The sequence below is a fragment of the Bidens hawaiensis genome, unplaced genomic scaffold (genome assembly GCF_021521415.1).
Source record: "Bidens hawaiensis isolate Kalapana, Puna unplaced genomic scaffold, B.hawaiensis_p1.1 tig00020443_1, whole genome shotgun sequence".
Lineage (NCBI taxonomy): Eukaryota > Viridiplantae > Streptophyta > Magnoliopsida > Asterales > Asteraceae > Bidens > Bidens hawaiensis.
In genome coordinates this window covers 375851-394745 of record NW_027493122.1, presented here as the reverse complement: position 1 = coordinate 394745, position 18895 = coordinate 375851, and the positions used below count along the sequence as shown (strand labels likewise).

Genomic DNA, 18895 nt, shown 5'->3' with positions numbered 1-18895 from the left:
TTTCACAAAAATTCTTCATTTGAACATCTTACAAAACATCAACAATCTTACAAAAAAAATCATCTTTTTTAAGGGCACTGTAAGTTACAACGGCCCGTCTCCCTGGACCTGTAAGTCTGCAACATTCTCTCCATTCGGCCACCTAAGATAAGAGGCTAAGATTTGGTTTCTCTTTCTTTGCCCAAGAACATGAACACCAGATTTGATTTTAACCAAGACTGGATGTTTTTTTTTCTATTTGTTATTATTGACACACTTACAATGACCCCTAACCCATTTATATATACTATAATAAACCATACCAATTCTATAAAAACTTAACATAAACTCAATCTTCTAATTTTCCAGACTAGATAAACTTGCAAAAGATTAAAAAACTAAACATATAATTATTCTAAACTTTCAAACCGGGTTAATTAAATTCTAACTAGTTAAACTAAACTTGCCACTTTAACCCCTTAAACATTCTTTTAACTTGTTTCAAGAATAACCTTCAACACTTTTAAGACGTGTCCGAACTCGTGACATCAGGCATCAATGCTCTAAACAGAATCTAGCTAGTATACATTTTATGTAAACTAATGAACCATTTAACAAACATAACAACAAACACTAAAACATACAACAAAGGTTTGCCTATCCCTAAATAAATGATGTAATAGTTGTTATAGGCAGAGGGGCATTAGGGGAATTGTGTTTGTTTGTTTTCATGTAAATAATAATTGAGTGACCACATGACATGGCCCCCTTAAGATGTACAATATATGTTATGTTTTCAGCCCGTGAAAGAATACGACCTTTCAAAGGGCTCCACATTTCTCATTTTCTCGTGATTAATCATTTAAGAGACTGTTTCTGAATTCTTATTATTATAATGATTAGAGTAAACTGCGGTTTTCGTCTCTATGGTTTCCCTAAATTTGCGATTTTCGTTCATGTGGTTTTTATTTCACTTGCAGTTAAACCCGAATTCATTAACCCCGTTAAGTCTAGTCGTTAAACCCATCAGCATGCCCTTCTCATGAGTAGGGCTGTTCAAAAAGCTCACGGCTCGAAGCTCGCTCGAAAAAAGATCGGAGAAAGCTCGCTCAAAATCGGCTCGATTGTAAACGAGCCGAGCCTGAGCTAGCCCCGGCTCGACTCGAGCTGGCTCGATAGGCTCGAACTATTTTATTTTAATTTATTCTCTCTCTCTCTCTCTCTCTCTCTCTCTCTCTCTATATATATATATATATATATATATATATATATATATATATATATATATATATATATATATATAGGGGAGAGATATTTTGAGAACCATGTTGAGTTTTAAGAACTTAAGAACTCATTCTATGCCACACATTTAATCAAATGGATTGGAATATGTGGCTGAGATTAAATCTGGCAAAAAAGTCAAAGTAGGAGAGAGAATAAATATGTAGGTGATTACACTAACTTTTACGTCCGTTACACATGTGTAAAAAGTCGACTCGGTGCGTAAAAAATTCTGTAATTTTTTTACGTGTATGTAACTTACATATATTACACATGTGTAAAAAAACTTCGAAAAAAAATCGTTACACTGAGTTCTTTCGAGTTCTTAAAACTCAAAGGGGTTCTTAATTGAAATCTCCCCTATATATATACATGCATATGTGTATATATATATACACATGCATGCATATAATTATCGAGCCCAATTAGTTTAAAACATGGGCTTTCCTTTAATCCAGCCCAATTTCCTTTCTCACTCCATAGTTCATATTCATAATTCCATGTACTGAGTAACTGAGAGATGGGACTTCATAGTTTACACCCTCAATAATCAGTATACGTTCCATTTTCCACCCTAACCCTAGCAGCTCATATTCACCTCCGCCTGCGACCGCCGCCCATATTCACCTCTGCCATCGGCCGTCGTTCATAGATAATACTTCTCTGCTTAATTTTGTATCTGGTTTGGTTTAGACTTGTTGAACATATTTTGTTTTCGATGGTGTTATTAGACGTATTTATTTAGTTAGTATTTGGTTGGTGTTGATCTTAACGTCATATTTATTTAGTTTAGTTTGATGGTTGCATATAATTTTTATTATTACAGGTAAACTCGAGCCAAATCGAGCCGAGCTGGCTCGATTTAAAAACGAGCCGAGCTTGAGCTCAAATTTTTAGCTCGATTAAGAGCTCGGGCTCGGCTCGATTTAAAACCGAGCCGAGCTTGAGCTCAAATTTTTAGCTCGATTAAGAGCTCGAACTCGAGCCGAGCCAGCTCGATTGATTATCGAGCCAAGCTTGAGCTTGCCTTGGCTCGGGCTCGGCTCGGCTTGTGAACAAGCCTACTCATGAGGGGCAGTTTTGTCCTTTTCACACCAAATAAATCCCCGTTCTAATTCACAAGCCCTCTGACGTGAGGGGCTGAGGTGTATTTGGGAAAAAAGGACAAAAACGCCCCCTCACGTGAAGGGCATGCTGATGGGTATAATAACCAGATTTATCGGGATTAGTGAATTCAAGTTTAATTGCAAGTGAAATGAAACCACGGGGACGGAAGTCGCAATTTTGAAACTATTTGACAAAAAACGTATATTTGGACAAATCACTGGAACGAAAACCACCGTTCACTCTAATGATTATTATTTGGTTTTGATGTGATATGCTAACGGTTTGGAATTGTATGAGATTGGTAAGAAATATTGTTGTACATGAATTAAATGTAGTTTGTTTTTGGTTTTCAAGCTTGGAATGCTTTGGATACCTCTCTAAATCATGTCGGTTCACATTTAAGTTCAAGTACATCGTTGGTGTTCTCGAAAATCAAAATCTCAACGTCTCTATGACATGGCTGTCCGTATAAAATGGTTGATAGTTGTTCGGTTATCATTTGTAGTATCTTTATTAACTAGACATTAACTTGTAACTTGGTTATTATTAATGACTGGCTTTTGTAGAGAATAACTAATCGCCCAAGTTACCGACAGACCCAAAGAAGCATTTAACCATTCTTCGATCTATGTCATATTAACTGATTCACCGACATTAACCTCTGAGGACGCAATTGTTGTTGATAATCTAATTTACTACTAATAACTCACCAAACAGTGCATATAAAACAATCTATATATATTTTATTAATGATTTGTTGTGCTTTGTTAATAGTCAAGTGCACCTTTTAAATGCAATTCGTGCATCCATTAATATTATGTCGCAGACAAGTATTTTGTTCTTAGTCGTTGCAAATTATTTTAGTATTTCACACCTATAAATTCATATTTAATAAGTTTTTGTTTAATATATTTATTTGATTTAAAAACTTCTTAAAAGTTTTTTGAACCATAATAGGTTCATAATCTTAATCATTTATTTTAAGAAACATTAAATATTAATAATCTCACATTGGGGCCGATAATCATATAACATTTTCCATATAATCATATAAATAATGCCGAAATATAATAAATATAATACTTAACGATTTTATATTTTTATATATTTGTAATAATTATATATATAATCATACAACCCAAAGTCAGTGCTACTCACATAATATACTAATTAAACTAACGCCGCCCTCACCAACTATCCCAAGTTAGGACTCGTTGGAGTGGGGCGGAGGATGGTCGCTTGGATTCGTGGCGCGTGATTGGCCTAAATAAAAGTCATTTTATGAGAGATCCATTATTGGTTGTTGAAAAAAATAAAAATTTAATAAAAGCTACACACACATTTATACAAATTAAGAAAGTAATTTACAAATTTTTCTTAAGAAAATATAATTCCTAACATAATTTTACATATAGCTTACTTTTCTTTTTGAAATCCTAGATAACGAAATCCACAAATAAATTGATATGTATACTCTGTATTGGATGCCTTATGACTTGAACCATGAGTTTTCTCTATCGACCCTTGTTTTTTTCTTGACAATTATTATTGTCACGCATTTTTCTCTTCAGTGTCAATTAAAACAAATTCATATAATAATGAAGGTTGAGTTATTCTATAAATACCAATAAAAATAAAAATAAGGATTATCAACAATTTAACTTTATCTTTAATATAATAAGCCTTTTAAGAGCATGAACAATACTATAAGCTCACTAAACCTAAGCTATAACATCATATTTCAAACATTATTCTAAAACATCTTTTTGCAACTAAACTATCATCCTATGCAAGTCATATGACTCAACAGTTGTCTTCTATAATTTTGAACTTATTTTTAATTGATATGATATTTTACATAGTGAATTATATTAGATTATACAAGTTATCTATAAAAAAACAAAATATTATACTTTTAAGACATTAAAAAAAGCGAAATAAATCTATATGATGGATTCAAATATATACAATTGTAATAATAGACGGGTTTATGTAGAAAAACCTGTTAAAAATGTTTTATAATCAAATTGTAACTACTACTACTACACTTCTAATAACACCATTATACAAGTGTGACGCCCCACTAACCAATCATGAAACAAGTTTCAAGTGCTCTCAGTTCAAGTGTACACACAAGTCCTTGTTATCAGTTGTAATCCCGTCACGTAGACATCAAAGTTTCAACTAACTTTTCATTCAAAATCGTTTAATGGTTTAGTTATTATTTAACTTTTTATTTATAAAAATGTGATCGGTTGGATTAAATGGTGGCCTAGTAGCCTTTAACCCACCGACGCTTCCACCCTCTACCGCCCCCTTTCAACGATAATTTAAGGTTCAATTTGTAGTTAACCAATAATCAAGGGGTCTTAAAAGAAAAATACTGGATAATGGTCTGACAAGTCAACATTCTGTGTGGACTGAATGAGAATGCTTTTATCGTAAGTTTTACCTTGGGAGAAGTTCAAAACATTCACTACTTCTCAACATATTTATTTATTTGCACATAATTATTTCTTTATTTTTATTATATTGTCATATGAGTGTTACAATTTTTAATTTGATTTAGTTTTACTAATAGTATTTACATCAACACATAAGGCAAACGGGACAAATGGTGTCCCTTATTTTTTGAAAACTACATTCATGGATTTTGAAGTGGAAATATTACTATGTGTCAAATTCAAAAAGTATAAATACATGTTGGTTGTCAAGACACGTTTTCAGTTTTCTCATGTTTAGTCATTCTGCATGAAACAACTTTTAGAACATCCTCGCCGGCCGTGAAACCACTACTTTCCGATTCCACAAGAGGAGAAACCCTTGTTAGATCCACACACCTATGTTTCCCTTCAACTAATCCCAAGACAAAAATGACAGCTGATTAAAGAGTTAAAATATAAAACAAAAAATTAATGAGTTAGTAGATTATTCTATTTCTTATTTTCTCAATGATAAATGAAAGGCAAAATAGAAAGATAATGTTCATTTGCATGGTTAGGGTAAATTGGTATGCTTGTTTCGAGTAATCCGTCTCATTACCTTATTCTCGTGAAAAAAATGAAATTAATCTCACACCTAACTTCATACATGAATACATGCCTCGTTATTTATCCTGAATGTTTGGGATTTTAGGTTTGCCTATCAAGTCCAGGTTATTAAATTGCCATCCCTAACACATATCATCATTTTAAAATTATATTATTAATTTTACAACTACCTTATATAATATTAATGTATCTTAAAGTATGGGAATTGTTTGTGGTACATGAGTACATCTATGGACATGTCGACCAAAGAATACAAAAACCAATACAAGTGTCTAGTACACCAAATACCGGTCATGCAATTACTAATAAGTGTTTAGGCACTAACATACTTGGTACAATAAAATAAATTTTAGTCACTGTTAGGTTAGTAAACTAACTGAACAATCACGAACGAAGACGTGTTTATGTTCTTTCATTTAACTTTAACCGAACATGAATACAAACATATAATCAAACACATTTTCTTTTGCTCATGTTTGCTCATTAAGAAAATGTGCATCTTCATGTTTATTTAAGTTTGTTCGTTTTAAACATAAACGACAACTCACAAACATAACGAACATAACTGGACAAACATAATCGAACACAAATGACAATGATTTATTTTTCTTATTAAAAAAATAACCAAGTAAATGTGTGTGTGTGTGTGTGTGTAAATGAGCCCCTTTTATGTTTATATTTATAAAAAAAATATTGCTACTTATGTTTTTTAAATAATTTAAATGAACATAAATAAATGAAAAAACATGTGTTCATGTTCGTTTGGTTAATTAAACAAACAAACAAACAAACCTGTTTATATCTGTTTGCTTATTAGAAAAACGAACTTTTCATCAAACAGTCCATAAACAGTTATTTCACTTAGAGGCCTACTCATTACATACTTGTAAGCATGTCTTGAGAGAAAGAAAACATGAACTAAGTAGGATGTATGATTAACACCTGTACCTTTACAAAAATGAAATGAAGTATATAATTAATCTAATACAAAACTGTTTATATAAAATTATTAAGATATATTAAAGTAATTATGGAAAAGTGGGTAGAGTTGAAAGTTTGTCCAACACCCAACAATGCAATATAATCACATTAATCATTTTCCCATTAAGTTATGAACAATAATAATATTAAAGTGTTTAGTGCAAATCCAGTGTGGTTCTTTCCATAATATGACAAATATTACATGTGTCGTAACATGAAAACCACTCCAAATATCAAAATGAAAACGACACCATTTCTACTACTTTAATCCCCTCTCAATAATATTTCTAACTTCGAGGCAAAACTTTTTGAACTTTTAGGTTTATGTTATTTTATATAAATGCATCAATAATTTTGGATTATAACATTAATCAAGTTTTATGTTCAGTTTAAACGGGTTTACCACTTAATAAACGTGTCATGTTTGGGGTTTGTTGTAGATAAATGGATCAACCGTCAACCCATATAAAAAAATAAATACAAAATATCTGATATATAAGTTCAAACTGAATTTTTCGGTGTTCAAATTTCTCTTATCTCTGTCTCTGAATTTTTTGGCTGAGTCCAACCACATAAATAATAATAGCTTGCCGTTGGAGCTGGTACAACTAAGAACTTCAATAATATTTTTGAGGTAATCATGATCACGAAAATGCAATGTAGTACTTATTCGAATTCATGTTCTTTTTTAATTTTAGCTTTCCACTTTGTTTCTTAAATGCAACATGTATAGATTGATCTTTTCTAAAATTTTCTATTCAGCCGAAAAATCATACCACAAGTTACATATAAAAGAACTACATTGTCCGTCCATGTGTCCATGGTGCCCATCATACATAGTTTTAAGCATGTATACGTCACGATTAATATCATTGATGTATACTGAAAATGCATGAGTCGTGTTTGAGTTCATAATTTTATCCATTAACCCAAACTCATCTACTTACCGTCAACCTAACACGATTGACACATCATCATCATCATCATCATCGTACTCAGTATATTCTACCAATAGCAAAACTATGGTATGGTCTGAGAAAGGTAAGATGTAGACAACCTTACCTCTACCATTTAGGAATAGAGAGACTGCTTCCGGTGAGACCCCCAGCTCGATAGTAGTTTTGCGTCAAGCCTTGGACATAAGACACATAACACTCAACCATCGGGACACCGCCGATTGGTGCATGTACCCTTATCTTTCGGCTATCAACGCCAACACATGATGCCTTATTAACCTTCCGCCACTTTTAACGTTATTTTCACGAGATTGGTAAAATAACGTTAAAATTAATGCAATTTCACTTTTACCCACCCGTGAGTTCACACATATACGCATTATATGCGTGCACTGCAAGTAGGGCGAAATAATATTAGTTATATATTATTATTGAAGCTCAAACAATACATCTTTTAAATGTTGTATTACTTTTAGACTTCTACCAAAAGCAGCCATTTAACTATTTTGTAGGAAACTGTATATAATCCCTTCATATTTATATCCAAATTTGTCTGTATCATATTATATCATCTCTTCTGCATAAGCAACAGAGGGACCAATACATTTTGTACTTAACACATGTATGTCACTCCTTCATCTTCTTCACAACATACCTCTTATCTAATCCTCTTAACACTTCAAACACCTTCCACATTTTCCTTCACAGTTTTTTATAATATAGATGTCGTTCTAAAAAAGTAAAATAATAATAATGCCGTCCGCCTCTTCTTCAACAACATCCTCATCCTCATCAAACCACCACGAATCCATCGACCCGGACCTCTTACGACTCCTAGTCACATTAATCAACAACCACATAGGCTTATTAATCTCCAATCCAAAATCTCGAAAAACCATACACGCTAAATGCACGTCAAATCTCGATATTCTCAAACACGACTCGTTTGATTTTACCGAGCAATCGGTCTTGTCGAATTTGTATTGGGGGATACAAAATGTAGAGGATGCGATTGAGTCCAAATGTGATAAACAAATAAAGGTATCAGAGAACATGTTACAGGCCCCAGCCTCGTTGACCGAGCCTGGAGCCACCTTAGGGATATCGAACGAGTATTTGGTGTGCTGTTCATTTTTTTATTTAAGTTTGTTAAGGAAGTTGCATGGGGATGCAATGCAAGTGGCGGTTTATTTTTTGCAAGCGTTGGTGGCGTCGCCTGCGGTCGTGAGGGATGAGCTTGCACCCGAGCTGTATCGAGCCGTGGTTGAGTCATGCATTGTTCCGTTGAGACCGGACTTAGGGGGCGGGTTCGATGGGGTTAAGTGGGGTGCATTGAGTTATAAGGCTTGGTTAATGTATCATCAAGTTGTTGATTATGGAAGGTCACCATTGTTGATGAAACACAAGTCTTATGAAATTAGGTAACTCTATTATTATTATTATTATTATTATTATTATTATTATTATTTTTGTTGAATTTATTTATAAATAAAAAAGAATTGATAGGGATAGCAAAAGAACCCTATGTTAAAACTCGGGACTGATATGATATCAGGTAATACCTAACCAGATTAATCGGAATAAATATACATGTAAATAATTTTTTTTCTTTGACATCGGATACTATAATAATTATCTACTAATTTATTAATTTTAATCTTTATATTTCCAGTTTATGTCGGTAATTATAAAAGTTTAGTAGTAAAAAATGTATTTAAAAATCTCAACAGATGATTTGTAACAAAATAATATATATATATATATATATATATATATATATATATATGATACATGGCAAGTAATTACCCAATAATACATTAGGGGTATTGCGCGAGCATGAAACTAGTTCTACAACGGAGTATGAGACTTGGGCTATCAATATCAGTTCCAAACCCGTCTCGTTAGTGATATACTGTTTTAAAAAAGTAATAAATAAATCATAAAGTAGTAACAAGTTTTATTAAAACACTTATTTTTTACTTAAGGATAAACTTATAATTTTATATATTCTAATAAATTAATAATAATACTTTTAAGCTTATTTTTTGTATATAAACTAAAAAAATTAGTATCTAACACTAACACCAACACTAACACTAACACTTTTTTCATGCTTAAAAATGGCCACCTACTTTTATTATATTTTAACTAGCACACAACCTTTAATAATATATCTTTGCACACCACTTTCCTTCTCACAACCCATTATTACAAGTACAACTTTACTTTCAAGTAAGTGAATGAATTATATGTCAACAAAGTAAACAAACATTAGTGTAATGGTCGGTAGACTATAATATATAGTGACTTAAAAGTAGCCGTAATTAAGACGACGGGATGATCAAAATGTGAATTGATAAATGTTGGTTAGATCAACCTAACCGGTTAATCTCGTCAAATTAATCCGGCTTGACTAGGGATGTGAATGATTCGGTTTTGGTTTTGCCATTTAAGCTTGAAGTTTTTGGAATGAAATATTTTTTTACCCAATAAATAGTTTGTATATATTACATTTGGGCCATAATATTTGAGTTAAATATTTATTATTAAATTCTTATAAATGACTTAAAGAAAATGAAAAACTATGAATTTGGTTCGATTTTGGTTTTGCCGTTCGAGTTTAAAATTTTTGGGACGCAAAATTTTGTTGGCCCAAAATAATGAATCTGAGCCTAAATATTTTTGTTAATTAATAATTAATGGTATATGGGTTTTTATTAATCCCAACTACTATCTTTTGGTCGCTGCCGGTCCCAACTAATGAGTTGGCTCATGACAGTCTCAACTTTGAACGTATTTGTTTCCAACGGCCCGCGACTAACAAAATCCTAACGTCGTTAGTTGCAGGTCGCCGGAAAAACGTTTTGGCCTGAAAACTCACATTTTTTCCCGGAAACACCACCTGAACACAGCCACCACCACCACTTGAGCACCACCAACCGATTCCGACGATGGTTCCAGGTTTCCGACGACCTCAATAGTTGGGGCTTTGACTAGAAAAAAGGTTCCTAAAGGTCCAATACAAAGTTACAAAGATGTTTGGGATGAAATGTTGAGTTTTCCGGGGAAAAAACGTTTTTCCGGCGGCCTGCAAATAACGGCGTTAAGATTCTGTTAGTCGCGGACCATTGGGAACAAATACGTTAAAAGTTGAGACCGTCATGAGCCAATTCGTTAGTTGAGACCATCAATGACCAAAAGATCATAGTGGGATTAATAAAAACCAATATACCATAATTAAATAATTAATTATATTACATTTGCACTAGAATATTTGAGTTACATGTACATACTTTTTAAATTCTTATAGGCGACTAAAAACATAGTAAGTATAAGAAATGAAATACTATAAATTTGGTTCGGTTTTTTCGATTTTGTATCGGTTTTTTCGGTTTCATGCACACCCCAGTTTCGATAGTTCTCATAGTTGTGTTAGTTTCTTGCAGAAACACAAAGGCTTGCAGCACATCATCTTCAAATTCACATCATAATCATAATCATAATGTGAGTGCTTATTATATCAATATACATTTTAACCAAATCTTTAATATGCAAACTTACAAATAACACAAATGACTAACCATTTCATTGCAGTATAAAAAAGTGCATCCTATTGATCCTCAACAGACTACAACACATGCAACCATTGCAGCAACATCTGTTTCGAAACAAGCTTCAGGAAGCTGCGGTATGATCAAGCGTCTTCAAGATCTTATCATGGAAGAAAACTATCAACATTACTCACATTCCGCCATTGTTGAATGCTCGGTTTCAAAGAAAGATTCTGAAAGCTCGAGTACGAAGCGTCTTCAAGATCTTCTCATGGAAGATCAGTCAGACTCACATTCATTGTGTTCAAGCATTAGTGATTTTAATGATGATGAGTTTCAGGTATTGTTGATAATGTTCACATTTTCGTGTTGTTATGTATAACCGAACAAACGATCTAAAAGAACACTAAGAAAGTAACTGAGCGAATACTGATTAAAAGTAAACGTGAACATCAATCTATTAGGTCTATAACTAACTAAATTATAATGGAAATAAAATTATATAACTACATAAATGAACGTAAACTAGCGAAGATAAATGAACATAACCGAACGAACATAAACAAAAGAACCAGGGCTGTCAGTTCATGTCTTAACGTGTTTAACACAAGTATCAAACAATTGAAATGACGTTTATGTACCAAGAAAGAGAAATGACGTACTTTAGTGTCTTAAATTTTAATTATTTTTAAAAAAGTACAAAATTGCATAGCGCACTTTCTTGCTAAACATGTCTTATTATTATTTTTATGTCTAAACAGGTGCCCATTATGAAGACCCTAAAAAAACGCAAACGAATGTTCGTGAACATAAATGAATGAAGAAGACATTTTTTTCATGTTTGTTTGCTTCAATAAATGCACAAACAATGTTGTTCATGTACGTTCGTTTATTAAATAAACAAACTTCCTATTGAACGGTTCACGAACGTTCGGTTTGTCTACGGTCCAAAGGGGCGTGTTGAATACAAAACCAATTATAAGTATTGAATTGTGAGAACTAAGAACCACATAAACACTTGTAGGGCTTGTTAGATAAAGTAGGAAAGAGACAGTGAGGCGGTTTCTACAGTTACATAACCGCCTTAGGTATCTTTAAAAAAAATATTTTTAAATACACATTGTACAATATTTTAAATATATTTTTAGAATGACAAAGATAATTACCAAAACTTTATATTATATGCAACTAGTTAAATAAAATGATTTATAAACTGTTTTATTTTAAACTAACATTTTATTTTAACTAAACTCAGGGATATGCAGAAGAACAACCAGAAACATCAATCACAATGTCAAAATCACAACAATTTTGGAACACTTTAGAAGATGAAAAACAAGAATCCACATGGGATAATCTGCAAATCTCTCAATATTCAAAACGAAATATTACCGCGAGAGACGAGTTTTTATTTTCTGGTGAAAATAGTTATAGGGTGGAACAAGCTGAAATTGTTCAGAAAGTAATATCAAAATTATGTTTCTCAAAATTTGAAGACAATAATAATGATGACGACGACGAAGACGAAGATGATGATTCGACAACAGTTGAAATTACAACTGTGTATGAAATGTTATCAAATAAGCCAGGATTGAAATACTCATTGTTAAAAGATGTAATTTTGGATCAACTGTTAATGGCTCTCTCAACTTCAAAGGAACAAGGAGTAACACGCGCATCGATATCCATACTTTCAAGTATCATTTCGTCGAACCGTTCAGTAATTGATGAGATAAAGAAAAAAGGTTTAAACTTGCATGATCTTGCAAACTCTTTGAAGCGAGATGTTTACGAAGCAGCGGTTTTGATTTATTTAATAAACTTCTCTCCAAATGAGATCAAGAATCTTGAACTCATGCCAACATTAGTTAAAATTATTTGTTCTTCAAGGTGTAATAAAAGTGGCTTGAAGTCACTTTATGTGACACCTCGAACGGCTTCGTTGATGATTATTCAAACGTTGGTGACTGCTTTTGATCAGTTTACGAATAATATGCACTTGGCTGCGATTATTTCACCGAAAGTGATTTCGTGTCTTGTTAATGTTCCAAGAAAGGGTAGTTTGGAAGAAGTTATGTCATTGGCTGCAATCCTTGTGAAGTGTATGAGATTTGATGGAAATTGCAGATGTCATATTTTACAGTTTATGCAAATCTCTACGTTCGTTTCACTTATATTAAGTAATCACAAGCATGCAATACTTGCAGGACTTGAATTCTACCATGAGTTATTAAGAATGCCACGGTACGCGTTTTAAACAAATTGGGAAAATATTTTATGTTTACACTCCCTCCGTCCCATTAAAAATGTCATGGTTTGAAAAACACAAGTTCAAGGTAGATTGAATGATTACGTTTTTTTGTTTACAAATGACAATAATACCCTTGGAAATTGGGTCCATCAATATTGTTTATTAATTTTACTTGTGTGTGTTTAAGGGTAAACTTGGAAAACTGGCTAATAAATTTTGAAAGTGAACATTTGTAATGGGAAAAATAAAAAAGGAAATATGAACACTTTTAATGGGACGGAGGGAGTAAGTTATAAACATAAAACATGCACATTTTTATAGTTATACTAAATATTTGTCGATAATATTTACAGGTCGTCATCGGTAAGTTTGCTGCATAGACTAAGAGAAGAAGGAGGCATTGATATTATGTGTGTTTTATTGCTTGCTATCCAACAAACACAACAAGAACATAAGCTTTTAGCAGCTAGCTTGTTGCTTCAGTTGGATGTTTTGGTAAGATTAATATAAGTTACATTTCAGCCTCAAATATTGATAAATGCTGATATAATCTATTAGCAAAATTAGGGGTGTGTCTGCACAAAACCGAAAAACCGAACCGAAACCAATAAAATAAAATAAAAAAAACTAACCGAAAAACCCAAACTGAATTAGAAACCGACGGTTCGGTTTTGAACTTTAGCAAAAACCGAAATATTGGTTTTGGTTTGGTTTTATATTTTGTTAAGGACCGAAAAAACCGAACCGAACCGAAATAACCAAAAAAATTGAAATAACCATAGTATGTTAAGCGTAACCATTAAAACGAAATCTACCGACGCCCATTTGTTTAGTTTTAACATATGGTTAATAACAAATATATATGGTTGCCACATGTGGTTAATAACTAATAATACCAGTACTTTTAGTTTTGATTTTAATTTTTTTTTTTAAATGTATCTTTTGTTAGCTTTTAATATTTGAAGCCAAAATATTCAATATTCTATTAATCATTAGTTTAAATAATAATAAAAAAATATCATGCCCAATTTCAATATCTTGGGTCAAGTTTTTTTCTTTTTTGCCCAAAATGTTTTGGCTCAATTAGCAAAACGAAAAAAACCGCATCCAAAACCGTACCGAACCCAAAAACCAAAACCGAAAAAAAAAACGAAACCTAATGGTTTTAAAAAATCATAAACCGAAAGTTTGGTTTTTGGTTCGGTTTTCGTAAAAAACCCGTACCAGACCGCACCACGCACACCCCTTGGATTTACATAAATTACATTTCAGCCCCACAATATTAATTTGTTAACTAATGCAGTTACATTATAAACAATTTCAGGAAGAATCAGCTGATAACATTTTGAACAGGGAAGTGGCCATTCAGACTCTCATGGAGTCGGTAACGTGTGAAGGAAACCCGAATGCACAAGAATTAGCAGCGTTTATATTATCGAATATTGGTGGAACGTATGCATGGACCGGAGAACCGTACACGATTGCTTGGTTGGTAAAGAAAGCTGGTTTGAATTCAATATTACACAAGAATACTGTCAAAAACATTGACTGGTCAGATGATATGCTGCAGGTAGAATAAAGTTGACTTTTTTGGGTCAACACATGTTATTGTTCATATTTTATTTTGATAAGAAACTTTTATATCTTCCAATAGTTTTATCATAATATTCCATTTCTGTAAAATATGTTACACAAAAAAATAATAATAATAAAAAATTTTGGAGTTTCAACAATATTAATTTTGGAGTAAACTACGGTTTTCGTCTCTGTGGTTTGTTCAAATATGCGGTTTTAGTCCAATAGTTTCAAATTTGCGATTTTCTTCCCTGTAGTTTCATTTCACCAATTAAACCCGGATTCATTAACCTCGTTAAGTTTGGTCGTTAATAAAGGACAAAACTGCCCCTCACGTGAGGGGCACGCTGATGCCTTTAACGGGCAGACTTAACGGGGTTAATGAATCCGGGTTTAATTGCAAGTGAAATGAAACCATAGGGACGAAAATCGCAAATTTGAAACTATTGGACTAAAATCACATATTTGGACAAACCACAGGGACGAAAACCGCAGTTCACTAAAATGAAGAATTGTTTCTTTGACCGTAAAAGTCAAAGTTTACCTTCGTTTGTGACTACATATAAATAAACTTAGCATCAATATGAATATGCAGGAAAATGGAACCGAAACATGGAGCGGGAAAGTTGCCCGGCACATAATAAAACTTGGGAATCCGGTTTTCTACGCTTTGAAAAACGGATTAAAATGCAAAAACAAAAGAGTCTCACGAGACTGCCTCACGACAATTGCATGGATCGGTTGTGAGATCATTAAGGCTCCCGATGATGTAAGATGTTTAGCTTGTGACATATTGTTAAGTACAATCGAACAATATGTGCATCCTGGAATGGAACTTGAAGAAAGACTGTTAGCATGTTTATGCATGTATAACTACACTTTTGGTAGAGGTAATTAATATTTATTAATATTACAATAATACCTTATATAATCTCATTATTAATGTGTTTTAACATGCAATGTAGGCATGCATAAACTAACACAACTTTCGGAGGGTGTACGCGAGTCACTCAGACGCCTTTCGAGCATAACATGGATGGCAGAAGAATTGTTGAAAGTTGCAGATTATTATATGCCAAATAAATGGGTATTTTTTTATTTTTTAAAATTTTTAAAAAATTATTTTTGTGTTAGGTTAATTACTTAAATTACTGAACTGGTCTTTTAATTAACAGAGAATATCTTGTGTTCACACACAAGTTTTGGAGGCAAATTACAGTGGAAGTGGTGCTGTAAATTCACTTATTTACTATTGGGGATATCTTTTTAGTGGATACTCAAATGGGTCAATTAAGGTTGCATATATAGTCAACAAAAGTCAACTGCAAATAATTTGTTATTTAGAAAAATCTTGATAATTATCAAATTGTGTTATTATTATGATATGGTAGGTTTGGGACATCAAGGGACAAACAACAAATCTTATAGCAGATATTAAAGACCACAAAAAGGCGGTAACATGTTTTGCCCTTTTGGAACCAGGGAATTACCTTTTGAGTGGATCTACCGACAAAACAATTCGGGTATAAACGGTTCTTTTAAATATTGTGTTAGTTAAATGATGCAGCGGTAAAATGATAACGAAGATCAAATCATGTTGATTCTGTGAATGCCCGTGATGAACTTCTCAAGGAAAATGAAGAGAAAATTCTTTATTATTAAAATTCAAGTCTGACTTCTCACATTAATAAGCATAATATAAATACACTTTCAAATTTGAAATGGGCCCAAAAAACGCCATGGGCCAAACACAAACCCAAAAATAAAAATGTAAAAACTGCTGAAAAAACATAAAAAAAGGCCCATAACTTTATTTAGGAGGCATTTTTAGGCTTCGGACAAGGGAGGCGGTTTGCCACAACGTGCTCCTCGTCTCAAGCTTCGATTTGACTAGTCGTGGGCTTGAAATATAACATAGCACACTCTTCAATACTTGGGCCTCCATCATTAAATCATTTGTTTGTTATTGATAATTTGATATAACAGAAATATTTTGCTAATTGCAGATTTGGCAAATGTTTAAAAGAAAAATGGAATGCGTGGAAGTAATTACGACCAAGGACTCGATTCAAAGTCTTGAGACTTGTGGTGAAATGATTTATGCGGTAACACAGAGTCATAAAATGAAGGTAAGTATGGGTTATAAAGTGATTATGTGATTTCGAATAATAAGATTTATAGGCGGTTAACGTTACGTAGGTGATTGATTCATCAAGAAAAATGAAGGATGTTATCAAGAACAAGAATGTGAAATGCATAAAGGCTAGTCTTGGGAAAGTTTACATAGGCTGCATGGACTCAAGCATACAGGTTTTTAAATCTTTTATAACTTAAGCAATCGTTATACTTAAAAGAAAAAAGAACCGTACGTTCACTTTATTAGTAAATGGTATAGGAATTTATAATCGGAAACAATCGACAACAAGAAATCAAAGCTTCGTCGAAGAGCTGGAGAATGCAAACCAAGCCTATCAATTCATTAGCACTTTACAAAGACTGGTTATATAATGCAAGTACATCTATCGATGGATCAAGAATTAAGGTTCGGATTAATTAATAATATTATTAATTAGTATAATACTATATATACATACAGTGGTAAATTTCCTCCTTGATGATGCTTCTGGGTGAGTCAGGTCTGTAGCGTCAAAATCAGTATTAACAGTTGACGTCCCGTCTTAGGAAGACTCACTCGGGAATTGGGGGTAGTTCCAAACGCGATTAAAAAAAATACTATACATACATTTTATATGTTACTAACTTAATAATTAAATACAGGATTGGAGAAAACAAAGCAAGGCACAAGTGTCTATAACACCAGAAAAAAGAACAAATGTTGTAGCAATGAGCATAGTTGAAGACTTTATATACTTTACCACTAGTGGTTCATCAAGCAATCTTGAGGTGCATGATTAGTAATTACCCTTTAAATTTTTTTTTTTAAAAAAAATAGTATTTTTTTTATATTATTAACAACTTTTATAACTTTGTCCCTTATAATTAACAGATTTGGTTAAGAGGCACACACCATAAAGTTGGAAGGTTATCAGCAGGCAGCAAGATAACATGCATGCTTACAGCCAATGATATGATCTTATGTGGTACCGAGTCAGGGTTAATCAAGGTAATATTTTTTTTTTGGTTAATCGGATTAATTGTTTTATTTAAAAGGGCAAACCGCATGAAAATACGATACACAATTCACAAAAAACCACATATACGCAACATATTTCTTTGAACCGTTTAATATAACTTGAAAGTACAATAAGTATGTTGTATCGAACGGTTGCGGGAAAAAATGAAAATAGTTTCATTTTTTCCATTTAAGTAAATGGATTCTTACTTTCTCTATTTTTGCATGATTAACAGGGTTGGATTCCTCTTTAATGACATGGTTGAGTGCATATTATGGGGTAAATATATATATATATATATGAAAGGAAAACTGGGATACACATAATAAATATATATGTATATGATGAGTTGCATAGTGTATATCTCAACCCAATGGCCATTTCCCAATTTTTTCATACAATAAGAAACTTGGAGAGGTGGGCCATGACAGATGATTGTATTTGGTTATTGTGGTCATAGATGATGTATTATTTGTATTTATATTTAGTATATTGTCAGTATTTTACTACATGTAATTGAGGTAACAATTGGTGTGAGCTTAAGCCTCTAAAAATAAATTAAAAAAACATACAGGAATAAATCACCAAGTGGGTTTGGGCTAGTGAATATGGTTGGGCTCTTGTCATGTTGTAACTTCCTGATTTTCTAAAACATTAATAATAATAATAATAATAATAATAAATACTGTACATATTGTATCAATATTATGTTTGGTATTTAATATTAATAATATAATCAAATTGGTGCTTTTAGGTGCTTTTGGAGGGTCATTTTGAATATTTTGTCTCTCCAATAAGCAAAAAGCATTTTAAAGAAGCAATCCCAAACATAACGTTAAACTTTTGACAATTTCAAATGAATAAGAGAAATCAAACATTTAATTATACATTAACAAAGTATATTATTAAAATGAGCTTAAAAAAATTTAAAAATAAAATGTATTCACATAATAACTTTAAAAAAAATTAATTGCCATTTTCATTTTTAAAAGAAAATTAAAAATATTAATTTGAGTACCGATTCCAATTG

General features: G+C 32.4%; 1 protein-coding gene across 1 annotated transcript; it reads left to right on the top strand.

The window, feature by feature from the left end:
• Positions 1 to 7840: 7840 nt before the first annotated feature.
• Positions 7841 to 18190, top strand: LOC143560776 (putative E3 ubiquitin-protein ligase LIN-1). The gene is made up of 16 exons (XM_077048999.1): positions 7841 to 8775; positions 10801 to 10858; positions 10949 to 11245; positions 12161 to 13149; positions 13510 to 13651; positions 14481 to 14726; positions 15327 to 15621; positions 15697 to 15818; positions 15907 to 16026; positions 16123 to 16254; positions 16738 to 16860; positions 16931 to 17041; positions 17127 to 17273; positions 17510 to 17635; positions 17739 to 17855; positions 18101 to 18190. Exons 1-16 carry the CDS (start codon positions 8108 to 8110, stop codon positions 18116 to 18118), a joined length of 3711 nt encoding a protein of 1236 aa, XP_076905114.1. The 5' UTR covers positions 7841 to 8107; the 3' UTR covers positions 18119 to 18190.
• Positions 18191 to 18895: the final 705 nt, after the last annotated feature.

Excerpts from the sequence above, each read along its gene's own strand:
- LOC143560776 (XM_077048999.1), top strand. The coding sequence starts at position 8,108 with ATGCCGTCCGCCTCTTCTTCAACAACATCCTCATCCTCATCAAACCAC. Across the intron at positions 13,652-14,480 it reads TGCTTCAGTTGGATGTTTTG|GAAGAATCAGCTGATAACAT; the intron begins GTAAGATTAATA and ends AAACAATTTCAG. Across the intron at positions 17,274-17,509 it reads TCGATGGATCAAGAATTAAG|GATTGGAGAAAACAAAGCAA; the intron begins GTTCGGATTAAT and ends AATTAAATACAG.